The sequence below is a fragment of the Dermacentor albipictus genome, chromosome 5, assembly GCF_038994185.2.
Source record: "Dermacentor albipictus isolate Rhodes 1998 colony chromosome 5, USDA_Dalb.pri_finalv2, whole genome shotgun sequence".
Taxonomy (NCBI): domain Eukaryota; kingdom Metazoa; phylum Arthropoda; class Arachnida; order Ixodida; family Ixodidae; genus Dermacentor; species Dermacentor albipictus.
In genome coordinates this window covers 117583898-117596398 of record NC_091825.1, presented here as the reverse complement: position 1 = coordinate 117596398, position 12501 = coordinate 117583898, and the positions used below count along the sequence as shown (strand labels likewise).

General features: G+C 45.6%; 1 protein-coding gene across 3 annotated transcripts in view; it reads right to left on the bottom strand.

The window, feature by feature from the left end:
• Window positions 1-12501, bottom strand: part of LOC135916130 (prickle planar cell polarity protein 3-like) — a 432933-nt gene that overhangs the window by 49286 nt on the left and 371146 nt on the right. For all 3 annotated transcript variants that reach the window (XM_065449392.1, XM_065449391.1, XM_065449390.1), the window contains one exon: window positions 1063-1366. In XM_065449392.1, the coding sequence (XP_065305464.1) occupies window positions 1063-1366 (304 nt within the window). The remainder of the gene's footprint in view (window positions 1-1062; window positions 1367-12501) is intronic.

Sequence of the window (12501 nt, the reverse complement as noted above, 5' to 3'; positions counted from 1 at the left end):
GTGACGCAACAGCAGCAGCAAAAACGTGGATTCGGCGGTTCCTTCGCGTGAACAGAGGATCTTGCAGAGACACTACGTAATCACATGAACTTTTTGTAAATTACACTTCTGCAATAGCAAAAGAGGCCGCAAATAGGAAACAGTAAGTTCGTGCACCAGATCACCGTGACGTCACTGATTCTGACAGCGCCTGCTCGGACCTAGTTAGTTGATTATTGGTAAAGAGGGAGTGCACTGAATCTTACAGAGGAACCAAATAGTCAACCTAGAAAGTTCGCATTTATTCTCCCTGCGCCAATACAGCGCCAATGTTAAATCAATCTAAACGCATAACTTTAAAATAAGTTAAAAGGAAGTACGCCGAAATATTCTTAAACGCATTAGGTCACGTTGGAGGTACAGGCGATGCAGTTACCGAGCGAAATAAAAAAATACCAATGTGTGGCTTCCGTCTTCATTAACATTGAACTTTCTATTTATTTTCTGGGGTCACAGGAATAACAAACGAGTTTTTAGAGAGCACTTTGCCTATCTCAACTGATTAAGTATTGCTTTTCAGTGAAACTTTGGTTTTCCTATCACTTTGAATGTCACTTTACGCCGCGGGAAGGCAAGAAAAAATGAACTCAGGCCTTAGCCGCTAGCGCAAATCAAAAGGGGAGAGATGCAAATGATAAATGAAAGGCAGGGCGGTTAGTTAACCAGGACTGAGCTCGGTTGGCTAACCTACACTGGGGAAAGGGAAATGGGGAGGCAAAGATTAAAAAAAAAGAAGAAAAAGTCCACTGGGGATATCGATCGGTCAAAGATCACAGACGGCGACTCAATTGGGTAGCTTTCAAATATCGTAACAGCGCCTTTGCGGCCGTTTGTAGCTGCGATATGCGAGGCCATGTTCTCAAGATCTTGTTCGAGGTGAACAACAGTTTCCTATCTAACTGATCTGGGGCTACGCAGAGGTCATAAAATATATCAACCTACACCTCCGCCCACCAAGTAGATCACAGCCTACAGAGTTGCATCTGAAGAGCCCTGTTTCTGTTGTGCGAAGAGCATCCGTACCTGTTCGGGCTTGAGTCCCGGCGGCACCCAGGTGTACTCCTCTAGCGCGCAGCCGCTGTCGTCATCCGAATGCGACTGACGCTGGACGGCCTCGGTGGTCCCGGGGTTCGGGTTGGGGCCCGCGGCCGGAGAGGCTTGCTGGAGGTGGTGGTGCGGCTGGGACTGCTGGTGCGGCGGGGGCGGCGACGTCGAGTAGGCTGGCGACGACGCCTTCTGCAGCAGCCGGTCCACCTCGGCCTGGTTGGCGGCCATCGGGCCGTCCTGGTGATCCTCCCGGGGACACTTGCAGTTGCGGCATACTTTCCTGCAGGGCACGCGGGAAGAAGAGGGGGAGAGGTATGTCACCGTGAGGAAGAAGCCGCGCCGATTACGATTCAGAACGTTTCGCGAAGAAACGCCATACTTCGTTTATATATATTTATATATATTTAGATATTCGGTACTGCGAACCACAATGGGCCCAAGAAGGGAGAGGGCAAACAGGTATGCGAACAACCACTGTCGCAAAATGTCAATAAAGTTCGTAAACACAAGGACCGTCAAAGTGTCATAAGAAAAGTACAACGCAACAGGATTCAGGAAAATATAATCGACCGTGAAACGGGTGGTGTCGTGACGGTCATTGCGGGCATGACGTGTTTCCGGCTCCGCAATTACTTCCGGCGCACGAAGCGCCCAAGATCATAGCCTTGGAGATACGTTGTTATTCAGCGGCAATCGTCACTGAGGTACGGATTTGAACACCAGCTATGGAGAGCCCCCCTCACCGAAGACAGGCGTTAGAAAAAGACGTAGGCAAGAACAACTCTCATTAAAGTGATGAGCGTTTTTCTTGTCTAAGTGTTTTTCTAACCCAGTCCTCTTAGCGCTCATAAAAGGTGGTGTCCAAAACTTGGCGTCCATTACGTGCTTACGACTCGGCAATTGTTTCCAGTACAAGCATTTTACAAAAAATATGGCCTCCGAGATCAGCTTCTGTTATTTAGAGAGAGCCGTAGCGGGACGTGAATTTGGACACCACCTCCTGTTTTCAATGGCTATGAACTAACTATCCCAGCAGGGAGCAAAACTCGTACGACCTTTCTGTGCCTGCGGAGGGTGGTGTTAATGTGTGAATACGTGCGGGACCACTGCTTGTGTGTGCGCGTAAGTGCCATTTTGACGCTGTAGACCAGCTATCATTGAGTTTGTAGAGCAGGCAGCACAGCGCTTCTAGCTGCAACCTTACGTGCAACGTAATCAAAGCGTAGATCCCTCAGAAGGAGTTGGGCTACTTCTCACCTAGCCTCAGTTAAGGCCAGTGGCGTAGCCAGAAATTTTGTTCGGGGGGGGGCTACGTCACTGGCCCATTATATATATATATATATATATATATATATATATATATATATATATATATATATATATATATATATAAATTTTCAGAAAACGAAACTATCAAGTTTAAAACTCCGTTACTCAACAATGAAAAATAACATCACAATTCTGTGAATTGCACCTAATATTACATCTACAGCGGACAAAATAGATATGCTACACATGAATCTCCAAAAATTTAGTATTGTGGAAATACGGCTTTTGCAGAACCCTTGTACACAACGTAACCAATTCACGTAAGATACTAATTGACACAGCAAACTTGTCCGCTTTGATTGTTATAATAAATGCCGTTTACAGAACCACAATATCTGTTCTTCATGCATAGCTATTAGTTTGTAAACGTCGTGCTTCTATTTTTTCAAACTTTCGAATTTTTCAAAATATATTAAACAAAATTCAGGCCCTAAATCGAAGTTCTGTTTCCAACAGACACTAGGATTTAACTTTCTCTCTCCAATGCAACCAATTTCAATAAAAGCGATTAGAAGGATTATCTCAGAAAAGCGTTTCTGCGTTTTATAAGTATTTGAATAGGCCGCGTCGGATTGGGCCCGAGCTAAAGCTTCCTCTTAAACAATTTATCGAGGGATCAAATACATGAATAATAACTGCATTGTCATTGGCCAAGATGCTGCAAACGAATTCTTGAAAGCTATGCACTGTAAATACAAGTAAAATATGTATTTTTTCATAAAATATTATACTCGTATGTGCGAAAAATTGTTCCCAACATAACTGACGTCAGTGCTTCCATGTTTTTTGTCTATTTATTAAGTTAAGAAAATATCCCACGAACTTTAGAACTATATCAGTTCGAAACCAGGAAAGCAGTGCATGCCGCTGATATGACAAATTAAAAGGCAATGAACTGAACAAGTTGAGGACAAATATGTTAATGAAACTTTGTCATTCAAGAACCGTGCTTACATTCTTGTATATATACAATGGCCAGTGAAAAATCTCAATGACGCTGTCGTTTGTTCCAATGTATTACGCAGGAGTAGCTGTCCCTTGTCGTGTATCGTGAGTAATTGCACCGAAGTTATAGTCGCGACAGAGAGCACGTATTAAAAAGCAGGAGTTCTGCAAGATATATGGGGGCAAGTCAAATGAATGAGCCAACAACGGGGTACTTTGTTTAAAAGTAGTCTTCATGAGAATTTAGACATTTGTCCTATTGACTAATGAGTCGCGTGATTCCCGTCTTATAAAACTCCTTGGGTTGCTGCTTCAAAAAGTCTGTAAAAAGCCCGGTGTTGGATTGTCCTTGCAATGTCCTTTGAACCGTTTGCTCCAACGCTTCACAGTGGTCAACGAAATGAAGTGTTCAACGTACACGGCAGTCATATGGTGATTAATTTCTGTTTTGGAAACACCTTCAGCTGTCAAAAACTTCGCGACACCGAGCTGTTCAACTTTTGAAGTGTCCATTATGTGACGCAACCATATTCAACCCATGGTATGAGAGCATTAAAGAACATTTATCTTCACATCTGCGCGTCACTTTTGTAAATGAGACATGCCGTTCTCCTACGCGCATGCCTCGCAGATAATGAACTGAACCATTATTGCGCGGTTAGGGCAGGCTCACTTTCATTTGACTCGCCCTCGTACATTAGAAATCCAGAGATACAATGGGATATACAAATGCGAAAATACGGCTTGATAAAGGACAAGAAAGTGTCACTGGAAACAAAGTTCACTGCATGTATACACAAAACCTCGCTACAAGATATTTAAGTATACGTATAAGTCTCCAATGAGTCTATGTATGTAAGAAGAAGTAACTGTATATAATGCGTCAAACAAGGCAAATAAACATGTTGCACAATCATAGATTCACAGAATCCTAGATTTCGCCCCCATTCCATCCACTCCCCCCGATGTATTTCGCGCGACGGAAGGTGGCGCGCTTGCTTCCCGCTTTTCTCCTTTGCGCACACAAGACTGAGCCACCATCGTCGGCTCACCCATTCCACCTCCCCTCCTACGCTTTCACTCGCACATACAGCATGCAGCGCGTGGTCACGATGTTATCACCCTTGGACTTTATACGAAACCTGAGGGTGACGGCGACGGCAGGAATGCGCCTGCAGTGTCCATATAATTGCTTTCGCAATAATATAATAAACGTATCCGGCAAATGAAGCGTCCCATCGCCCATTACTTTCCGCAAAAGAAGTATCAAAATCGAACTTTCACCATGCGACAATTCGCTGCGCCGCAACAGTGTATTTTTTTCTGTGAGGGGGAGGCACCGAAATAAAAAAAAACGCATAGGAAAGTATGTTGGCCAGAATCGAATGCCTACTTCGGGCACCTAATGGGGCTACAGAAGGTATACCGAAGAAAACGTCAGACGCTTGGTCCACTGAGAACCATACGCATACTGCTCAGTATCCTACAGCGGCGAAACAAGACTTTCCGGAAAGGCTCCGCTCAAGGAATGCGGTGCAATCCTTCGAGTCCCCACAGTGATGGCGGCGAGCGACCATTGTTTTTTTTTTCTCGTCTGCTAGCCAGAAAGCGTCCAAAACTCTGTCAGGTGAAAATCCACTCGGCCAGAGCAAACCGAACGCGCACCGAAGTGCACCTAATGGTGGTCAGGGCCATACGAAAAAAAAAAACGTACGCGCTCTGGCTGGCTCTGGCAGCCCGCGCGTAGGGTAGTGAGAACAAAAAAAAAAATAAAGAGGCTCAGTGTGTCCTCGCGAATAAAAGCCAAAGTAGAAAAAATAAATAAGAACGTAGTTACTTTGGCTGGCTTTAGTGTCTTGACATGGATGTTCTGGCGTAGGTTAAAAAAAAATGCTGATATTTTTTATGGGACATGACGCCACAAATGAACCGTCCTAACGCTTCGTCTCATTGGACCTCGCTGCCTGCTTTGTCAACTCGTCTGCTAGTGTGTTGATTTGGCTTGTCTCGTTGTATGTTCCGATATAAGACTTTAGAAAAGTCAATAGACCTTTGGCGTCAAATGTTTATTCAACATCAAACCCACAAAGTTCCGCAATTGAAAATCTAAAGCACAACTTTGGAAATGTCAATGCACCTTTCACATCAAGAGCTTATCAGATTTACACCCATAAAGTTTCGCAATTGATAGCCATGCGCTCCATAGATTCCGTGGCCTCAGTGAGATGCCGCGGCGAGCCCGCTCACCATCAAAGCGCCCTTGAAACTTTGTGCTCGGATGGGACTGCTTGGCCGTATGTGACTCCCGGTGTATGGGCGTTGCCACGAAATCCAGCCCAAGTTTGCAATCTTCGCGGTTAAATGTCTTTTCGAGCGTCAAGAAGACATTCTAGACAAAATCCAGAGTGATTTCCGGCGCCGGGGGTCGCTTTGGTCGGCGGTGCATGGACAGCACGAAAAAATTTCGGGGGGGGCTGAAGCCCCATAAGCCCCCCCCTGGCTACGCCCCTGGTTAAGGCGTCCAGGAATCGCCTTAGGACGCGACCGGACGAGGCGGCAGGCGATAACCGCTATGGCGACAACGAGACGGCGGTGGTAATTTTAGACGGGTTATGTTCGTTGCTTCGCATTGGGGGCCCGGCCATATCAGTGCACGTATCCGTATTAGAGACATTTGAGAGTGCTACACTATACTCCGCCTTCCCAGTTCTGTGCGCTGCAGCAGAAATTGCGGATCACGTGACACAACCGGGAAGTATAGAACCGGGAAGACGACCCGTCCAAGCTATGCTGCTGCGCCTCTTCATCATCGTCACCATCTTAGTCGTCATCATTATCATCGTAGTCGTCGTCATTATCACCGTAGTCATTGGCATCATCGTCAGACAGATGACGATCACTCCCTGTGGCGATCGTTCCTACACTGGTCGATGCTACCCGCAGCTTCGACTATACTGCACGCAGTGGCGTAGCCAGAAATTTTGTTAGGGGGGGGGGGGGGGGGGGCTACGCCACTGGCCCAATATATATATATATATATATATATATATATATATATATATATATATATATATATATATATATATATATATATATATATATATATATAGCTGCCCGTTGCAGCTCAGCCTCCTCCTTAAGAGGTAGCTTTAGCTCGGGTGCTCCTATTTAAGTACATGTAGAAGGGGAATTCGTCTTTCCCTGCAACCACTTCACCAAATTTGAGGAGGTTTCTTGCATTTAAAAGAAAAAGTTTAATTCTAGTGACTACTGGCTTTGAAGTTTTCATTTAGGTGGTCAATTATTTATAAAAAATTGGCCAAAATTGAAAATTTTCAGAAAACGAAACTATCCAGTTTAAAACTCCGTGACTCAACAATGAAAAATGATATCACAATTCTGTGAATTGCATCTAATAGTACATCTACAGGGGACAAAATAGATATGTTACACATGAATCTCAAGAAAATTTAGTATTGTGGAAATACGGCTTTTGCAGAACCCTTGTATACAACGTAACCAATTCACGTAAGATACAAATTGACACAGCAAACTTGTCTGCTTTGACTGTTATAATAAATGCCGTTTACAGAACCACAATATCTGTTCTTCATGCATTGCTATTAGTTTGTAAACGTCGTGCTTCTATTTTTTCAAACTTTCGAATTTTCCAAGATATTTTAAACAAAATTCAGGCCCTAAATCGAAGTTCTGTTTCCAACAGACACTAGGATTTAACTGTCTCTCTCAAATGCAACCAATTTCAATAAAAGCGATTTGCAGGATTATGTCAGAAAATCGTTTCTCCGTTTTATAAGTATTTGAATAGGCCGCGTAGGATTGGGCCCGAGCTAAAGCTTCCTCTTAAACAATTTATCGAGGGATCAAATACATGAATAATAACTGCATTGTCATTGCCAAAGATGCTGCAAACGAATTATTGAAAGCTACGCACTGTAAATACAAGTAAAATATGTATTTTTTCATAAAATATTATACTCGTATGTGCCAAAAATTGTGCCCAACATAACTGACGTCAATGCTTCCATGTATTTTGTCTATTTATTAAGTAAAGAAAATATCACACGAACTTTAGAACTATATCAATTCGAAACCAGGAAAGCAGTGCATGCTGCTGATATGAAAAATTAAAAGGCAATGAACTGAACAAGTTGAGGACAAATATGTTAATGAAACTTTGTTATTCAAGAACCGTGCTTACATTCTTGTATATATACAATGGCCAGTGAAAAATCTCAATGACGGTGTCGTTTGTTCCAATGTATTACGCAGGAGTAGCTGTCCCTTGTCGTGTATCGTGAGTAATTGCACCGAAGTTATAGTCGCGACAGAGAGCACGTATAAAAAGTAGGAGTTCTGCAAGATATATGAGGGCAAGTCAAATGAATGAGCCAACAACGGGGTACCTTATTTAAAAGTAGTCTTCATGAGAATTTAGACATTTGTCCTATTGACTAACGAGTTGCGTGATTCCCGTCTTATAAAACTCCTTGGGTTGCTGCTTCAAAAAGTCTGTATCTGGTTCCCTTGAGCTGTTTTTTCGGTTGTCCCAAAATGTAGAAGTCGCAAGGTGACAGGTCTGAGCTGTATGGCGGATGTTGCAGCGTTTCCAACTTGAACGTTGCCAGTTTTGTATTACCCGCATATGCGACGTGGGGACAGGCATTGTCGTGGAACAAGATGACCCCATTCGTCAATTTTCCACGTTGTTCGTTCTTGATTGCGACACGCTGCCGTTCTGGCGTTTCACAATATCGGAAACAATTGATAGTCTCTCAAGATTTAGCAAATTCTATCAGTAATGAACCCCATCGATCGAAACAAAAAGTCAACAACACCTTTCCAGAGGAAATGATGGCCTTTACGTTCTTTGGGCGTGGTAAATTCGAATGTTTGCACTGTAAGCTTTGCCGTCGTGTTTCAGGCTCGTAGTAGTGGCACCAAGGTTCGTCCCCTATCACAGTTGCAAGCAAGAAGTTGCTCATTGTGATACCCGATCAGATGAGTCAAGGCAGCGCGAAACTTCTCCGTCTTCTCGCGATCCATAGATAAAAATCTTGGGGATACATTGCGCACCAAAGAGCCGATAACCGAGAAGCTCATGAATTATGTCGTGAACCGAACCATGACTGATGTTCACACGGTCTGCCAGTTCATCGATGCTTATCCTCCATTCTTGTTTCAGCAGCTCATGAACCTTTGAAATTGTGTGGGAGGTGATTGCACGATGGTTTTGGCCCGGTCTTGGTATGTCTTTGCAACGTCCTTTGAACCGTTTGGTCCAACGCTTCACAGTGGTCAATGAAATGCAGTGTTCACCGCACACGGCAGTCATATGGTGATTAATTTCTGTTTTGGAAACACCTTCAGCTGTCAAAAACTTCGTGACACCGAGCTGTTCAACTTCTGAAGTGTCCATTATGTGACGCAACCATATTCAACCCAGTGTATGAGAGCATTAAAGAACATTTTTCACACCTGCGTGTCACTTTTGTAAATGAGACATGCCGTTCTCCTGCGCGCATGCCTCGCAGATAATGAACCAAACCATTATTGCGCGGTTAGGGTAGGCTCACTTTCATTTGACTCGCCCTCGTACTTTAGAAATGCAAAGATACAATGAGATATGCAAATGCGAAAATACGGCTTGATAAAGGACAAAAAAGTGTCACTGGAGACAAAGTTCACTGCACGTATACACAAAACCTCGCAACATGATATTTAAGTATACGTATAAGTCTCCAATGAGTCTATGTATGTAAGAAGAAGTAACTGTATATAATGCGTCAAACAAGGCAAATAAACATGTTGCACAATCATAGATTCACAGAATCCTAGATTCCGCCCCCATTCCATCCACTCCCCCCCGATGTATTGCGCGCGACGGAAGGCGGCGCGCTTGCTCCCCGCTTTTCTCCTTTGCGCACACAAGACTGAGCCACCATCGTCGGCTCACCCATTCCACCTCCCCTCCTACGCTTTCACTCGCACATACAGCATGCAGCACGTGGTCACGATGTTATCACCCTTGGACTTTATACGAAACATGAGGGCGATGGCAGGAGTGCGCAATACCGAAGAAAACATGAGACGCTTGGTCCACTGAGAACCATACGCATACTGCTCAGTATCCTACAGCGGCGAAACAAGACTTTCCGGAAAAGTTCCGCTCAAGGAATGCGGTGAAATCCTTCGAGTCCCCACAGTGATGGAGGAGAACGACCATTGTTTTTTTTTTCTCGTCTGCTAGCCAGAAAGCGTCCAAAACCCTGTCCGGTAAAAATCCACTCGGCCAGAGCAAACCGAACGCGCACCGAAGTGCACCGCACGGTGGTCGGGCCCATACGAGAAAAACGTATGCGCTCTGGCTGGCTCTGGTAGCCCGCGGGTAGAGCAGCGAGAACAAAAAAAAAAAAAAAAAATTGAAGAGGCTCAATGTGCCCTCGCGAATAAAAGTCAAAGTAGAAAAAATAAATAAGAACGTAGTTACTTTGGCTGGCCTTAGTGTCTTGACATGGATGTTCTGGCGTATGTTAAAAAAAATGTTGATATTTTTTTATGTGACATGACGGCACGAAAGAACCACCCCAACGCTTCGTCTCATTGGACCTCGCTGCCTGCTTTGTCAAGTCGTCTGCTAGTGTGTTGATTTGGCTTGTCTCGTTGTATGTTCAGATGTAAGACTTTAGAAAAGTCAGTAGACCTTTGGCGTCAACTGTTTATAACAACATTAAACCCACAAAGTTCCGCAATTGAAAATCTAAAGCACAACTTTGGAAATGTCAATGCACCTTTCACATCAAGAGCTTATGAGATTTATACCCATAAAGTTTCGCAATTGATATCCATGCGCTCCATAGCCCGCTCACCATCATAGCGCCATTGAAACTTTGTGCTCGGATGGGACTGCTTGGCGTTATGTGACTCCCGGTGTATGGGCGTTGCCACGAAATCCAGCCCGAGTTTGCAATCTTCGCGGTTAAATGTCTTTTCGAGCGTCAAAAAGACGTTCTAGACAAAATCCAGAGTGATTTCCGGCGCCGGGGGTCGCTTTGGTCGGCGGTGCATGGACAGCACGAAAAAATTTCGGGGGGGGCTGAAGCCCCATAAGCCCCCCCCCCCCCCCCCCTGGCTACGCCCCTGACTGCACGTAATTAGGATGCGCGGAACCTCATTACGGGAGGTTAGCCACGTAAGCAGGCGCGATACGTCTCACCTACAGGCCTGCCTGCGCACTGCATTTCCAGAAGCGCCTCAGGACGCTCCTTGAAACGAGACATGGAGCGACGGGCTCGTCGAGTGATCGACCTCGGCGACGTCTAGCGGTGGTGGTTTAGAAAAAAATAATAATAAAAGAAAGCTGAAAGGACCCCGAGAACGCGCCATCTCACTGCACTATAGCGGATACTCGCCTAATTCTTCGCTCCCACAGCAACATATAGGTGCCGTGACTCCCCACAGGCTGCTCAAGAAGGCGGCAGTTGAGCGCCACTGGCCGGAGATAATTGCAGGAGACATGACTGTACAAAAGTATAAGGGCCTCGCGCTTTCGAACGTGTCCCGTCGCGGCTCTGTTGCCACCCACCCCGTATAAATAATTCATGGCCGCACACAACGCCTCTGCGCGGCCCTTTGGGTGCGCACACATGGGCAGCATTGCACGGTGGCAACGGGTACCGGACGCGCTGCTTCTATCGTCTCGCGTATAAAGCCAATTCGAGATCGGCCGCGTCGATGGGACGGCGCTCCCGATTCCCGCCCACCTCTCAGTGCCGCCGCATATAGAACCGATGCGCCTCTATGGATTCTATAACGCTGTGAAGCGAAGCTGTATATTATTAGGCTGCGCGAAAGGTGGCTGCAGCTTCTCGCCGTGCGATACGCGCGACGGCTGCTTTGTAATACCGTAGCTGGCGAATTAAACCGAATATGTAAATTTGACGAGATAAAAACAAAACAAAAAGAAACTGATACAAGGAGGCTGCTTTGCAATACCGTAGCTGGCGAAACCAAATATGTAAAAGTGACGAGACAAAGACAAAACAAAAAACTAATACAAGGGAGGTGTCTCATGAAATCAGGCCACAGCCCACGAGGCGTGCCGGATAAACACGCACGTAAGTAAGTACACTGGGCGAACTGCGTATAGATTTATGAACGCCAAGGTCGTGGACTCCGGACGTTCCCACCTCGTGCACAATATGTGCGCCCGCCCCTCCATAAGCGAGGCTCGGTGGCATGTGTGCATGCTATCAGTGCGCGCTGCGCACGTGATGCGATAGGTATAGAGTTGGGGGTGATGCGGCCAGGTAGGTGCACTTATAGCATTTAAGAGTATGCTAAGTAAGTATCGACGACACTGAGGCACTCACCTATGCCTGCCGCAGTTCCCACGAGAAGATAAAGAAAGTGGAAAAGAAAGAAAGAGAAAAGGAAAACCGCTATCGAGACGGTGCATGTGAAGTGCACACTGCAGGGTTCAACTTGCCGCAGTCATGAGTTTCGCGTAGCTTTTTACGATCGAGAGAATGTTTTTCGTCTCGAGAATTACGGCGTTTTGCTCGAATACCGTTCAGAAGTGGAAGTGCGGCAGTGGAAGTGTTCCTCATATACAAAAACTATAATCACGGGCACTATATACACAGCAGAACTGATAGTTGGGCGAGTTGGTACGAATTCATAGTAAAATATTTAGCGCGCACAATTGACAAAGACACAGTGCGTCCCCCTTCGCTGTGTCCTTGTCGATTGTGCGCGCTAAATATTTTACTATGAACTATATACACACTTCCCAGTTGAGCATTGCACAATCTTTAGGCGCAGAGATGCGTGCGCGAGTCCCAAGACGAAGTCAAGTCTCTGCGCGCGCGCGCGCGCGCGCGCGCACGCGCGCGCGCACGCACGCACACACACACACACACACACACACACACACACACACACACACACACACACACACACACACACACACACACACACACACACACACACACACACACACACACACACACACACACACACACACACACACACACACACACACACACACACACACACACACACACACACACACACACACACACACACACACACACACACACACACACACACACACACACA